Source organism: Gossypium hirsutum, chromosome A05 (assembly GCF_007990345.1).
Source record: "Gossypium hirsutum isolate 1008001.06 chromosome A05, Gossypium_hirsutum_v2.1, whole genome shotgun sequence".
NCBI classification, from domain to species: domain Eukaryota; kingdom Viridiplantae; phylum Streptophyta; class Magnoliopsida; order Malvales; family Malvaceae; genus Gossypium; species Gossypium hirsutum.
The window spans coordinates 17262940-17279256 of NC_053428.1; the positions used below are offsets into that span (position 1 = coordinate 17262940).

The 16317-nt window shown below is 29.2% G+C and overlaps 1 protein-coding gene across 3 annotated transcripts; it reads right to left on the reverse strand.

Moving 5' to 3' along the window:
* Window positions 1-12710: 12710 nt before the first annotated feature.
* LOC107905677 (uncharacterized) lies at window positions 12711-14188 on the reverse strand. Of its 3 annotated transcripts, none has more exons than XM_041113677.1 (3): window positions 13891-14188; window positions 13739-13813; window positions 12711-13573 (listed from the first exon to the last, which is right to left on the reverse strand). In XM_041113677.1, exons 2-3 carry the CDS (start codon window positions 13741-13743, stop codon window positions 12967-12969), a joined length of 612 nt encoding a protein of 203 aa, XP_040969611.1. In that variant the 5' UTR covers window positions 13744-13813; window positions 13891-14188; the 3' UTR covers window positions 12711-12966. The 3 variants fall into 3 exon arrangements, with proteins under 3 accessions (XP_040969611.1, XP_040969613.1, XP_040969612.1); XM_041113679.1 differs by having other exon boundaries at window positions 12711-13560; window positions 13891-14179; XM_041113678.1 differs by having other exon boundaries at window positions 12711-13560; window positions 13735-14188.
* Window positions 14189-16317: the final 2129 nt, after the last annotated feature.

Consider the following 16317-nt stretch of genomic DNA (forward strand, 5'->3'; position numbering starts at 1 on the left):
GGTCCAAAAATATTTGTGAATAAATCTGTTTTAATATCAAATCATATTCTAAGAAATAATTTATAAAATGTAAAATTATTTTAGTAGAACAAAATGATAAGATTGCCAGAGTCAGATTAGATACTATTTTGCATGTTACAATTCTTTTTCTTTTTGAGCAAAGCAAATCAGAATTCATGTTTGTAGAAATAGTATAAAAAATAATTACTAACTAGAATACAAGAGATAAGTGATGTAGTATTTAGCCCATTTTTAGAGTCTTAATTTACAATCTAAATTAAAATATTATATCATCCAAGTTATTTTTAAAATCCTAATATATTAAAACTATGAGAATTACAATTATATACTTGCATGGGAATTTTTTATTCTATATATATTTGTAATATTCTTTTATCAAAATCAAGGTTTTTCATACACCCTAAACTCCCAACCTTATTATTAAAAAAATAAGTAAACAAACACAAAACCAGATTGGTATTTTCTAATAAGGCAATATGGTAACTACTTTTGCATAAAAAAATATCCCATACATTGAGTGTCCATTTTTTATATAATACAACAAAAAGCCCCACCTTTTGCCTGATTCTATTTCTATCTAGTATAATTTTTTATAAATTCTGTAGTATAAGCTTTGGTTCCATAAAAAATATTAAAATTTATTGAAACAGTTTGTTACAACTCAATTTAACCTTAAAATCTGAAACAATTATACATTGAGAACTGATTGTATGAAACAGTGACGCTACGTCATCTGTATCCCTTTCCAATAGTTTTATGCCACATCAGTATTCTTATCCTGAATTTCAAGGTTTTATCATGAAAAAAATTAAATCCAAATTAAAATACTAAAATTCAGGATAAAATCCTAAAATTTAGGATAAAAATACTGATGTGGCATAAAACTATTAGAAAAGGGATATAGATGACATGGCGTCGCTGTTTCATACAATCCTTTCTTTTATACATTAACAATAAATCCTATATTAACATAACGTTAAAATAAATATAAATAATTCTTAATATTTACTGTCATAGTCATCATAAGACATTAAAATTAGAGTTGAGTCTAGATTTTTATTTTTTTTATTTTTTAAACTATTCACCATAACTTATTATGATTACTAAGCTTTTCATATTATTTTGGATTTTGAAATTTTTTATTTTATTTTGATAAAATAAATTTTATTTTATTATTTTTTGAATATTATTAGATAAAATTTTAAAATATTTTTTTATATACATTTCTAAAGAAAGTAAAATTTTAATTAATAAAAATCAATCAATAAGTTTTGGACATATAGTATTTTTTAAATTAATTTAATTAATTTAAATATAATATATATTTATATCATAAAATTAAAATTAATTATAAATTAAATAACAAAAAATTCAACTCGATTAGTGGGCTAAATTAGTCATATATACCAAAATAAGTTATTCATTGACCAAATAAGTAGGTTTTTTAAAAATTTAAGGAAATAGGCCGTTTTTGGAGAGAGTGTGTAAAAATTCGTCTTTTTGGGTGAGTTTTTTGCACAGCTGGCAAGAAAACGCGACTAGTTGAAAACGTTTTTGAAAAATTCCAAAGAAAATGTGTCCAGCTCAATGAGTTTCCCTAACATGTCAATAGAAAGCTTTCCTGCCAACTATGCAAAAAGTTCACCAGTTAGGACAACTTTTCCAACATATTTAACTAATTTATCCTTGTTAGTGTAATTGTCTTCTTTTATTTGTGAACCAAAACTGTTGAAATAACATCATATCAATTTTCGCTTTCAGTTTTAAAAAGAACAATATTGTAAATGCGAGGTGCCAGTTTGCGAAATTCTGGTGGCGCAAGTAAGCAGTTATTGGACCCGCTTCACCTCATCGCTCTTACCAACTTTTGGTGTTGAAAGGAGGGGCATCATCCCCCTCTGATCTTTGATGTCTAAGAATTGCTATTTGAGTTTATCTAGACATTCTTTTGGTTGAGAGGACCCCATTGCCCATCCCTCCTACCCTGTCCATATCTTGCTTTCTCTACTCCACTTCTACGAACCCCGAGGGACCTTTCCTATTCCTCCATGCACGCCGCCCCCCCCCCCGCCCTCTCTTCTTTTTCTTTTATCAATATATGTTGAAATTCGTATCATCATATTTTTATTGTTTTAGATATTTGATTAGAGGGACAGAATCTTAATCGTTTTAAAAACACCAGTAAAAAAAATTAATAAATTGGGCATCTAAGAAAGCATTATTATAGCTAACCCTCTTACTTCCATGATGTTAATAAATCTTTACAAATTCTCTTAATTTAGTTAATATCATAATAATATTTTTTTATTAAATAATTATTAATATTGTTGTGACTACGTTTTAATGTTTTTGTATATATTCTTTAAATAAAAGAAGTAAAAATAATATATTGAAACATTAAATATATCTAGGATAACCATCAATCATTATTGAGTAATTTTTTTAAAAAAAATACATAAAATATTTTCTTTTACCACACATTATGGGTGTGGCATAAAAATTTAATATAGATAATTATTTATATATATTAATAATTAAATTATTTAATTTTATAAACAAAATTAAAAATATCATTATTAAAAATAATTAAATTGATTTATTAAAAATATTAATGGTATATACTTAGATTAATTACTTGTCATATCTTAATATTTCTCACACGAAAAAAAGGTATAAAGAAGAGAAGCAGACGCCCCCACGTATCAAGCCGCCGGAATGAAATCAATCGTCGGTGAATCATATTTATGTTACCATCATAATTAATATGGGAATAAATAAGATACGACGGTTTTAGTTCAATATAATACTTTATAAAAAAATTTTAAATCAAATTATATTTTACATAAGAATATAATACTGTAGCTTTTTATTCATGATGTAAAGGTTTCAATATCGACCGATTTGACATACCATGAAATCAGGCCAAGAACCTTTTTTTTATCTTTAATAATTTCTCGAATCTAATTGTGATCTCTTTCACATTTTCCTTGTTCTTGGGCTAAATAAATAAAAATATAGATTCCGGCAAAAATAAAATAAGAAAGAAAAATGTCAAAACCTAGTAGTAATAATTAAACGAAAAGGCAATTATAAGATAATCAGGATTTCCCTTTCATTATCAATTTATAAACAAATATTATAATTACTAATTTATGTATTAGTGCATGAATGGGTAAAGATGAAAATATCCCGGTTTCCACACGTTTGGATTATGCTTTTTTTAACCTAATAATATAAAATAATTTATTAATTATAAAAATAGGATAGGTAAATGATTAATTATCGATATAGGTAAATGTAACTATGCTCGCCGGTGTCGCTTGACACACCGGTGGCACCACTCCCACTTTCCCCTAATCATTCGACCATCATTAGTTTAAAAAAAGAAAGAAATTTTTTTAATACTGTCACTGTGTTAGGCGGCATTCATAATATTTTTAATATTAGTTTAATTGTTAAATTAACAATGTAGTTTATTGGTTAGATGGTTAAATATTAGTGTTTTGGTCCTTGAGCCTTGGGTTCAATTTTTCTTCTAGTTACATTTATATTTTTTATTTCATGTTGTTTCAATTTTTTTATTTAATAAATATTTTTTTAATTTTTTATTTAATACCTATTTTATTTATAAAATAAAATAATAAATATGTAATTATTTATTATTAAAAATAAAATAAAAACTCGAAAATAATATATTTATTAATTATAAATAAAAAAGATTGAAACAACATGATATAAAAAATACATATTAAAATGTTTATAAGAAGAATTGAACTTGAGAATTAAGAAGAAGTCATAATTATCTGACCATCTAATCAAAAAAGCTAATGTGCTAAAAACATTAATTAAAAATATAAAAAAAACTTGAAACATAAAATAAAAAATACAAAAGTGAGTAGGAGTAGGGGTGTGCAAATTTCGGGTAAAATCGAATTAATTCAGTTGGGGTCGGTTAATAATTTTTTGGAAGTTCGGTTAACGGTTAATTCAGTTCGAAATCAGTTCGTTAACCGAATTAACCAAATTTAATAAATAATGTTATAATATATAAGTATTCGGTCGGTTCGGTTAATTTTTTAGAAATATAAATTAATCGGTCGGTTAAGTTGGTTAATTTTTTATATGTTTTACACTTGTTTTAACCAACAATAAAAATATATATAAATTTCGATTAATTCGGTTAACCAACAGAATTAATTGAAAAAGTTCAGTTCGGTTAATTTTTTTTTGAAAAAATATTAGTTCGATTAACAGTTAAGGGGTTAAAATGGTCAGTTAATTCGGTTAATGATAGTTCAGGTCGGTTAACAGATTGAACACCCCTAAGTAGGAGAGAAATCAAACCTGAGACTCAAAGACAAAAATATTAACATTTAACCATTTGATCAAAAATCTAAATTATTAATTTGTCAACTAAAAAAATATTAAAAATATTATCGGTGTCATCTAACATAGTGGCATCACAAAAGAGTTCATTTAAAAAAAATAATGATGATTGAATGATTGAGAAAAAAGTGAGGATAGTGTCGTCGATGTGTCAGGCGATACCGGCGGACATTGTTACATTTATTTTTTTCGATAATTAATTTTTAATTATTCTATTTTAATAATTATTTATTTTATATTATTAGGGGAAAAAAAGCTTTTTGGTTATCTCAACCAATCAAATATGGAGGTTAAAAATACCTGAAAAAAAAAAGAAAAAAAAAAAGCTAGAATGCTCTCATCAAATTGTCTACACTTGTGTGGTGAATGTATCGGAGTTTGTTGGATAATAATGTTTTTTTTCTTTTTTCTCCTTAATTATGGGGAATAACATCAATCATTTCAAGGTAAAACAAAAGTAAGCTGCGCATGCCGTAAAAGAAAAGAAATGAAGCAGGACGGCAAAGAATAAAATTATTGAAAATTTGTAGGAAATTTACGTACTTTAATTTGTCTTTTGATGATCGAACGTCGTGTCGTTGTTTGGCGATATCAAAACACATAAGCATATATGCGCAAAAAACACAAAAGTAAAGCTCTTTCACTTCACAAATGTCATGCTTGCTTCTTCATTTTAAACAAGAAACTATATACCGACAAAGCTTCTAATTCTCTACGCTATGTTTTTTATTGTAAGAAAAAAACACACTATTTCCAAGCTTCCAGAGATATTTTCATTTAATGTATAAAATAAATATTTAATTTAATAGATTAAAGGTGGATTTGGATGAGCGGTGTGTTTATCTACGGTTAGTGTAAAAATATAGGTGGCGATGAGATTAGATACTGTAGCGATACTGTAGCGTGAGACAAAAACTAAACTAAACGCACCGCACCGCACTCAATTGCCCATCCAAACCAACCCTAAGTTAGACATTAATTAACAAAAATATCGTTCATATATGGTGTTGTCTGTCTCTACAAATGCTTAAAACCTAATTTACTAAAAATTATTATGAATAAAACTTTAAGATAAATGTTAAGAGTGAAAGAGAGAATTTAGCTGAAGAAGCAATACTTAGAATAGAAATTTTCAAGCAATACGTCTAGTTTTTTATTCTTCTTGGGGAAAAAAACAAATAAAAGGCAAACAATGGGAAGACTGAAGAGGCATCCGTAACATTTGTCGTGTTATATAAAATATGGATGTTAATTGATGAATTAGCTTCCCACGTAGGACCTCTAAATTCATGCGACGTCCAATCGTCAAATTCCTTAAACCTCTCTTATTTGCTTAATTGCTGGATCTCCACTTACTGCTCACTAACACAACCATCATCCCTTTTGAAAATAACATGCAATGCAATGCAAACAGTACTTATTTAATTCCCTATGTCTACCTACGTCATATTTAATATACACCACCACCCTTTCCAACCAAATCTAATTATCGTCCCACTGCCAACACCCAGCGCCATGATAATTCCTAAAACAAATTGTCATGAGTGGGTATAATTAATAACAAATCGATATGACCAAATTCAATGTCCATTGTTTAAATTACGACTGAATTTATGGACTATATATATACATGCTCAATATTAAAATCATACATCAATGCCAAAGTAAAATCACGCATCCATAAATTTTTATAGAAGTAATTCCTTTATTGATTTAATTAATAAACTATAATGAATCACAAGAAAAAAGAGAACAAATATAACACATAAATTTTATGTGAAAATCTTTTCGGAAAAAAAATCACAAGTAAAGGAAATAAGAGGAATATAGACTATGTTTATTTATAAGTTTATAAAATTATATTCTAATCAAAATCAAATAGAAGTAATATAATAAGGTTAAAACACCTTATTGATTTATTTATACGGATTCTACTTATACAGTCTCTCAAATTCTCATATCTTGCCACTTACATTTTATTTTAACAGTAATTTAAGTCACGCAACTTTAATAGGTACTATGCTTGATGAATGATATCTAATCCATTTAATTAAAAAATAGAGTCAGCTAAATATTGATACCAAAAAAGAGGAAAAAAGTATATCTTATATGTATATGCGTCAAGCACCATTATATTGGTGTTGGATCAAGTTCTAGATTCCATGAACTTACATTTTCGTGCCCTACTAGTTTCTGTGTTCCACTGCCATCAGATATCAAATTATAATATCCATGTTTTGTAATGAATATTGTCGCAAATAATTTTCCTCACTACTATATATTATCCTTCATTCTTTTTATCTTCATTATGTCTGGGCCTAAAATTTAGGTTGTTTTCTTCACTTGGAATTATCTCCCACACGCACACACATACATATATAAATAATATCATCTTAGTTTCCAATTGGTTCCCCATATGCCATAACAGTGGTAGATTTTCAGTGCATGAATGGTTAGATGTTCATAGAGAATTCTCGAATTCCAGAGACATTCCTTTAGGTGCTTGGTGCACATGCCATGTTTTATCAACTCGATGATGGCTAATGAAACGTGGATCCCATTAGATTCCCTTTGGCCTTTTCTGTATTGCCTTCCCAACAAGTTTATATACTATACAACAACATAAAAATACACTACATGTTATTTGCTTCGAGTCAGTGCCAAAAGGTTGTATGGCTTTACCTTATTCTTTCACTTACTAAAGTTAAATAACCTAAATTCACTTCATCGCATTCGAGAAAACCTATTTATGGATCAAGTTATCCATTCAAGCTCGAAGTTTTATCCAAAATATTAAAAAATTTAAACAAAGGGGTAAGACCTAAAATATATGCTTGGACAAAAAAGGGAGTACTATTTAAAAATAAGCCGAGCTTGAATTTCAACATTCAAGACCTGAAATCAGCCTAGCCCATTTTGTACTTTTATAATATGTTTTTATTTTATCAGATATTATATAATTTATATCAGATAAAAAGTATACGTACATATATAATAACACAATATTATATAAACATTAAAAATAATTATATAAAATAGAAATCTCATTTCAATTATATTATATATTAGAATTTATACATGCATTGGATCACTCATCCAAAATGAAATTAAATGAATTTACTTTTAAAATTTTTGAATAATATCATATCTTCATCTGGATCACTCATCACATCAAATATTAATCTTATATATTATATCACAATTCATTAAATCTGAAAAATAATATTTTTAAAAATAAGGATATATATTTTTTTAATCTTTTTATATGAATTGAACTAAAAACATTTTAATTTCTAACAACTCAAACTTACTATTACAACCAAAGCTCCATTTGTTTTTTTATATTAATGTTTTATAAATATATTCTTTTACGTAAGATTTTCACTCACATAGAGTGTGCCATTATATGATTAATTTGGTCCAAGTAATACTAAACACCGACAACGGTGATTATCTTACAAATTAAAGCGCATAACAAATATAAGAGGATTAGTTTTGAAAATGAATACAAACACGCATCAAGAACTGCTTGGTTTATGGATGATCAAACTTCAAATAAGGCATCTCTTTAGGCAAATGGATGGGGATGATGACAATAGTGATTTTAACGTAAAAGACGAAAGAGAATTCCAGATGCTACAACAATATTAAAGAAAAGAAAAGAAAAGAAGGTTGTGTTTGATGCAAATCGAAAGAACCCACCACTGAGTTCAAATAAAAGAGGCCTTTGTGGTAGTGGTTGACGTTTTTTTTTTTTTTTTATCCCAGTTCATACTGGTACTATGCATGTTACAAGAAAGCATCCATTCAATAATGAAATGATCAGGATCCATCAGAATCATATGCTTTTCCTCTTTTAACAGTGTTCATAAGGTTTTGGGAGTAAGGTGGTGCTTATCCATGGTGGATATATATGGCCATCACTTTCCATGTTGTGGCATGCATTTACTTCACGTTATCATATATAGTTTTATATATAGATGATATGTTCCCTCCCTGAGACAACGACCCATCTGATTATTCCCTGGTCTTTGTTTCTTTCACTTTTTTTTGGGTTATGTTTAGTCCTTTTCGGATGCAAATCAAAGCTTGAATGCGCTTAAACTAGACTTTAGTTCCTTCATTAATGTTAACTCGTCTTACAACAGAGAATGAGAGAGCAGCTGCCGTGTTGTGTTTTGTTTTGTTTTTGTAACATTGACCATCGTTCAAGCTATCAAACTGTGAATAATAATGGCATTACGGAAGGAAAGTCTGAATAATGACTGCAACCACCCCGTCGATGTTTTTTAACATCGCAACTATTAGTAGAACGCATCACTTGAAAGCTTCTCTATTTTCTACCATTAAATTATCAATTCATGATAAAACTAAATAAATTATTAAAAATTCATAAAAATTTAAAAAATATTTTAAAAAAATAGAGAAAAAAGCTGTTCAATTATCAGTTTAGTAAATTTTTAACCCAATTCACTTGATTTGTACCGATTCGCGAGTTAATTAATCTAACTTTTTATTTTCGAACTAATACAAGATTGATTTTTTATTCAACCGGTCCAACGACTGATTTGATACTATAAACAATGTTAAAATATGTTATAATTAAAAAGGATACCCAAAAACTCCTATAGTAATGAACATTAAAACCTATTATTGAAATTAATAAAATTTAAAGTAAAGGTATTCCTGCAACGGGTCAAGTAAAGTTTATGTATGGTACCAATGTCATACTTGCTCAAGTTCTATATAGACTTCAAATTTTAATTAAACCACTCGTATTTATAATGACTAACCCGAATTTATTTAGGTCAATCCATAATATTTTTTAATATTCAATAATTATATTTTTATTTTACTACCATCATAAATATTTTATTAGATTTCTAAGAACAAGCAATTTAATGAGTATATTTAATTTTCAGATGATATAAATTACATAATACATAAAATATAAAAAAGAAATTATATTATAAATTTAAAAACAGGTTGGAACGAGCTTAAATTTTTAATATTAAAACTTCAATTTAGTCCATATTTTAAAGAAGTTTAATTTTTTATCCAAACTTATTTTCTAAAACCAATAATTTTATTCAAATATTTCAAAATATCAGACAAACTTCCGAGTTAGGATAAATAAATAAAAGCCTCGAACAAGTCCACTCTAACAAAATATATATTAGATGTAATGTAAAATACACTACTCATATATGGTTTTAAGAATGCTACTTATCCCTTAGATTTGATAAAAAAAATATTGAAATTAAGTAAATTTTAAATAAAAATAATAATTATATCCCTGTTACAATTTATCTATTTTATTTTTATTTTTTATTTATTTCAATTTTTAATTACAAAATAAAATTTTAATTACATGTTTAAGTGCTAAAAAAATTAAATATATTTGATTTTTCATAAAAAATAATATTTGACTTCAATTAAAATTTTATATTTTAAATTTATATTTAACGAATCTTGAGATGAATTCATTAAATTATTTTTATATAAAATTCATTAATTACCATTATTTAGAAAATTTTAATGGAAAAAATGTTATAATGTATTAAAAGTTCATCTAAATGGTAACATTATAGTTAAATTAAATTAATTAATATATACTTGGATAAAAATTTATTAAAACAGAAACATAAAATAAAAGAGAGGATACAAAAATATAATTGTCATTTATAAAAAATTTTAAAAAAAATTATAGTCAATGAGTACTTAGCTTAATAACAAGATTGAGGTCTAAAGAATTTTAATATCTTAAGTTCGAGTTTCACTCTATGTAAAATATGTATAGTCTTTATTTTTTCTAGTTTATGTAACATGATTTCAGTCGTATCATGTTTTATAATAATTAATTTTGATTATAGTTATTCAAATGTATTTTTTGTAATTACAATTATGATGGTAAGTGTAATTTAAAAAAAAATACATTATAAGAAGAGGGCTAAGTCTTTCCAATAAAATTATCAATGGAGTTAAGTTTACGCCATAAACTCAAAAATTTTGATGCTTCCTTATATTACATTAGGTTAAGAAACGGTCACTTGCCCACCACACCAATCTCGTTCTTTGAATTTAATTTCCGTTCTTTAGATTAAAATACAAGTTTAATACTATTTACATTTTTTATTTGGTCATAATTAAAGGCTATTCACTGTCAGTATCTATGATTAATTTCTTTATCGTGAATATTTTTCGAAAAGGTAAATGAGAATAGAAACTTTGATCACATACTAAAAGATCTTTTAACTATGGATTGAGCTTTACGAACCAACTTGGATTCTCGTTTAGTTCGGTCTAGGCTTTATTGACCAACTTTCATGTTCGTCACTTGCTAGGCGTCGGCCTCGCCTCACGGGCTCATAATACGTACACATTGACTCGGACGAATCTCTACCTTTAGCAAACTGGGCTCAAGTTTTTGAGCGTTAATGAAGCCCATTAAAGTGGGTTCTGCCTATAATCTGCACTATAGATTTTCAATTATCGAAGGTCCAAATCTTTGCATTCATATCGGAACACATAACTACAGTGAGTTGATAGTTTTGGACACGGCCCGTAGTTAAAAAATCACACCATTAACGTCAACCACATATGACCCTCGCTTGAGTTATATCATGTACATAATAAATGAATAAATCCTGAATTTAAGATAAATTTATCTTAGGTTATGTTGAGTGTATTATTCGTTCAAACAATTATACTTTTCTTTTTTTAATTTTTAAAAGTTAATTCAGTTTCCATTTATTTTTCAAATTAAATTTATAGATAACATAATAAATTTTTTGTTCATACGATTATTGTTTCAGCATCCCTCCCTCCTAAACTCATATCCCTAAATCCTTTTTACATTTAATATCCAAATTTCAACTCAAGCACTGCTTATCCAAACAAAAACAAAAACAAACTCAAATCCCTAATTCAGCCAAACTCTTTCTTTCTTTTATTATTATTATTATTCAACCATGGCAAATGCAAACTTTCATTTGGTTGGTCAAAATTTGATGGCTATCTTCTCAACCAGTGATGAATGGATCTATAGAGCTTCTTTAAACTTCAGCTTGCATAGTAGATTTAAGCGTATTTTTCATGGAGAATGATATCGGTTCTACATTTGCATTATACAGGGGCCAGTTTTTCATTGCTTTTGAAAAGTACTTTTGAAAAGTGTTGTGGAAAAGTGCTTTTGAGAGTGCTTTAGAAAAATTTAAGTGTTTGATATTATTGTCAAAAAGTGCTTTTGAAAAGTAAAATGTCCATTTTAGACATGATATTATAAAGTAACAAATATGTATTTAAATAATATTCAAATTAGTTAATATGATGATATTTTAGTAAAAATATAAAAAAATAATTTATTATAACTTATTGTTAATATTTTAATATATAATATTAATTTTAAATATTTCTAAGTAATTAATATTAATTATTTATTAAATTTAATTAGAATATATAAATTATATTTAAATATTTAAATATAATAATTAAATATTTGTAATTAGATACTGACACAATTATATTATTTTAAAAAATATTTTTTAATTTTAATTAATGCTTTTAACACATTTGTAAAAATCATATTAAATAACCAAGAAAGAGAACACAAAATAATAGCATCAAACACATTTTAAGTCAAAAAGTAAGGTAAAAAAGGTAAAATAACAGCCAAAAAGCATTTTTGGCTGAAAAAATTAAAATTTACTGCTTTTTTAATCTCTAAAAAAACTCATCCCAAAAGTTAAAAAAGTTGCCCCAATGATATATGTTCTTCATTGCTTTTAAGAGAAAAATACTTTTTTTTAGAAAAAGTTCATCCCAAAAGCAACGGAGAACAGAACCTGAGTGGTTTGATGAAGATGAAGGAGAGAGAGATCGCGGGTGAGGAAAGAGAGAATAAAAAAATAATTTAATTTAAATTTAATATATTAATTTCATGCTTTGATTGGCTCTACATGTTGACTTCTTTTCTTTTTTTTTATAGTTGTTGATTCAAATGATTCATCCAATTGATAGAAATAAAATTAATAGATGATACAAAGGTAAAAGATTAAGTTAATTAAAAGTGAAACAATGTTTACTCTTTAATCTATAAAGAATAAGATAATACATTTCAACATATTCGAATTCATATATTTTTATATTAATAATAATATTTATGTCAATTAAATTAAGACTCAATCAAATCTAAATTTTCATTGCTAAATATTTAACAAGTGGAAATTAAAATTAAGCAGTAATTGTTATATACATAAAATATAAAATGGGGAAATGATTGAGAAGGAGATAGTAGAAGCAGAAAAAGAATAATGGCAGTTATAATAAAACTTTAAACTTTCTAAGTCAACTTTTAAGTAATAAAATAGGAGTAGTAGAATAGAATATACTTCACATAATATAATATAATATGCCCCATTCCTAGAGTAAAAGTGAAATTCCCCCTTGGTCAGCCTTAGCCTTGCATGACTTATGATCTCGAGGCACTAGCACCACCATCATCATCGTCGTTGATCAGTATGTGATCACCCAGTCACCATCGACATGATAATCCATGACTTAGAAAATGTCAAGAATCTCGAGGATTGAACGGTTGCAGAGGGGACAACGCCCTCGATTCAACCACAGTTCCCTTGAACACATCCTGCAAAAAGTGTGTCCACATGGGATAAACGCCGCACCTTTCTTCTTCCCCATGCACACGCAGCACATTGAATCATTCCCAATCTGCGCGCCACCTTTCCCCTCCTCTTCTTCCTCCTCCAACAGCCTCATCAACGACACCCTAATCGGAGTCCCAGGCGCTCTAATCCCCACGTCACCTCCCTCCCGTGCCGGCAATGCCCGAAAATGTCTCTCCGCTGCTAAAGCCTCCGCCAGATTCATGCCCGACGAAACGGGAGCCCGGTTAATGCAACCTAGATCCGGGTTGTGACCTGGGTCTACTCGTCCTTCAGCTCCAACAACACCGTTGTCCGTGACGCTCATTTCCGTTGACCCAAAACCCCATGCGGTCCCACAACAACCCATGACTTTAAATCCTAGCCGTTCCTTGAAACTCCTCCATCTCCTCCTTTCCCTATCTACACCGTCCATTTGTTCTCTAAGAAATCTCAGGATTGTTCTTGCTTCCCTCTCCCGCTGCAATGATTCCTGCAACAACGCACTGAGTTGACTCATTTTTTTTTTAGTAATTAACACGAATACGGCAAATGCAAAGAAAACCCAGAAAACAACTAGGAAGCCAACAAAGAAGAATATAAAAAGAATAAGGTGTTTTAAGCAAAGGGAAAAAAGAGTGTGAAGATTGTTAAGAAGGAGGCATACGTACTGCATGGAAGTCCCGTGAGCTTATTACTCGAAAAACAAACAATTAAGAGAATCCCACCTCTGGCATTGACTCACACTGCTGAAAATGACAGAATTAAACAAAATGGGTACTACATAAAACTGGTTCCCCAGAGTTTGTACTTTAGAGCTTACCGCTCCTCCCTCATTGCCAACGGTATGAAGCTTTCCAAATTTCCGTTAGGAACACGGAGATGGGGCAAGAAAGAAAGAAAGAAAGAAAGAAATGAGGAGTGGGAAGTGAGGAGGGTTGCTTATGGGGGGAATGGCTTTTGTTGGAGTTGGTGGGTGTTTAGTTTTGGAATTTGATTAGTTTCTAATTGGTTGGGTTTAATTATTCAGATTGGACTAATTTTGGTTTTTGTCGTTCGCCGGCCAAAAAACCAAGTCAAAGGGTTGCTGCAACCGACGTCTCCGTTTGCCAAGTGTTTCATTTTGCATGAAAATTCCTTTTCTGCCATCCTTTTCGTTTGTTAGCTTTTTGAAACAAACAAAACCTTCTTATTCTAAATATTTAAGTTTTGGATAACTTGGATTTAATTATAAAATTAATTAGATATACAACATGGGAATAAATTAAGTTGAAATCTTGAATAAATAAATAAACATTGCTTCTGCATGCATTTTTATCAAGTAAAGCTAATTTCCCTGAGTTTGTGCAATGCATGGAAGTGATACTCCTTCCACTCTCAGACAATTATATATTTATATTAAAACGAAATAGTCCAAATTAACTCTCTCTGTCTCTCTATATACAGATAATAAACAATCAGGCTATCAGTTTCCAATGAGGTGGAGCTCATATGAGCTGCAAAACCTCTTCTTCCGGGTGTGAGAGATTGATGAATTTTTAAAAGAGAACTGAAAATAATAAATCTTGCCCCCATGCAATAGTCCAAATCTCTACAGGTCAAGTCAAATAAAAAACAAAGAATGATTGGTGCATCAAGTCTGCAATGCATTATTTATCCATCGACATGGAAGCCACCGAAGACCAAACACAAAGACATCTCTGTTTATCTCTCGCCAATATTCCTCCTTCCTACCTCACCATATGGCCCACAATTGCAATTTTCAAACCCTCACGCTGCGAGTAGTATAATCCCATGCCACGAAAATTTGAGATTTCACCATATAAATATACATTTGTAAAACATCTAAATTTATATTTGCGAGTAGGCAGAGCTGGAGAAGGAAGAAGGGTGTCTAGAGTCTTTAGACAAGTTTTGCTACTACTCGGGTCACAAAGGTCTTCATGGGTTGGAAAAGCCTGATTTCAAAAAATTTTTAAGTCCGAGTGAAAACACCTAAATGATCCATTTAACAGTTTTAAAATAATAAAATAATTTTATTCAAATTTAAATTTAAATTGAATTACAAAAATATATAAATATCAATATAATTGATAAATTTTTGGAATAATGAAGTAGGTTGGGCCGATCCAAGGTTTAAAAAACTAAACCAAATCCAACTCACAGGCTGCACAACCCATAAACCCCTCTTGTAACAAAATAAATTTCAAAAAAACACATTTTCTTCTCTATGAATACTGATCCTAACTTGAGCTCATTAGCTAGCTAATTTATGGCCTTTGATTGGAGAAAATATCAGTTGGTCCATAAGCAACGAGCTAAAAACCAAAATTTGGAGCGATACATGAATTGAAACCTTTGAATGATCATCAAACTGATGGATAAAGGGGAGAGGAGAACCTTCGTGTTAATGAATACCATGGTTGCTAGCATTGAGGATTGGAATTCGAGGATAAATTGAATCATTTTACTGTTCTTGCAATAGCGGGAAATCAACCCACCAAGTGAGAATGTAGGCCTAGTTATTTGTACCTGGCGTTGATCTGAGTAATGGACGTTTTTCAACAACTGATGCTTATAAATTTTTAACCAAGAATCTGGGAGCAGCCTAATAAGTTATGGCAACTAATTGGGGGAGTAAAAGTCCACATCGTGTTAAGCAATTTATGTGGCTAGTGCTTAAAGGTAAGCTTCTCGCAAATGTCAAAAGGAATCGACGGTAACTCACTGACGATGCTCCGTGCAAGATTTGTGGAGACAACCATGAATCAACCCTCCACGTGACCCGAGCTTGTCCCATGCAGCCAGCATATGGAGGAAAGTTGCGTCTCAAGATAGTACTTTCAGTTTTTTTTTTTAAATTTTATTTCTTCACTACTCGATTGGGTTAGTGAGAACATTCAAAAATACTCACAATATTATGTTTGATAATTTGAATTGGACACACTCTTTTGTATTCTTTGCTGGAAAATATGGAATCAAAGAAATTTGCTTGTGTTTGGAAGAGACCATTATGGTTCCTATAACACTCTTGCGCAAGGCATTGCTAGCTTAGGCAAAGTCAGTGTTCAACAGTAGTATTACGAGCAGCCACCAGGCTGTTAAAACTGTAAAGCTTGTACCTTGTTGGCTGGTTAGCTCATGCATTTGGTTGGAAGAAATTGAATACAGATGAAGCATTGAAGGGTATTGACTTGAGAGACTCCTCAGGCAGATGGTTAATGAGATACAATCCAAACACTGGTTCTTG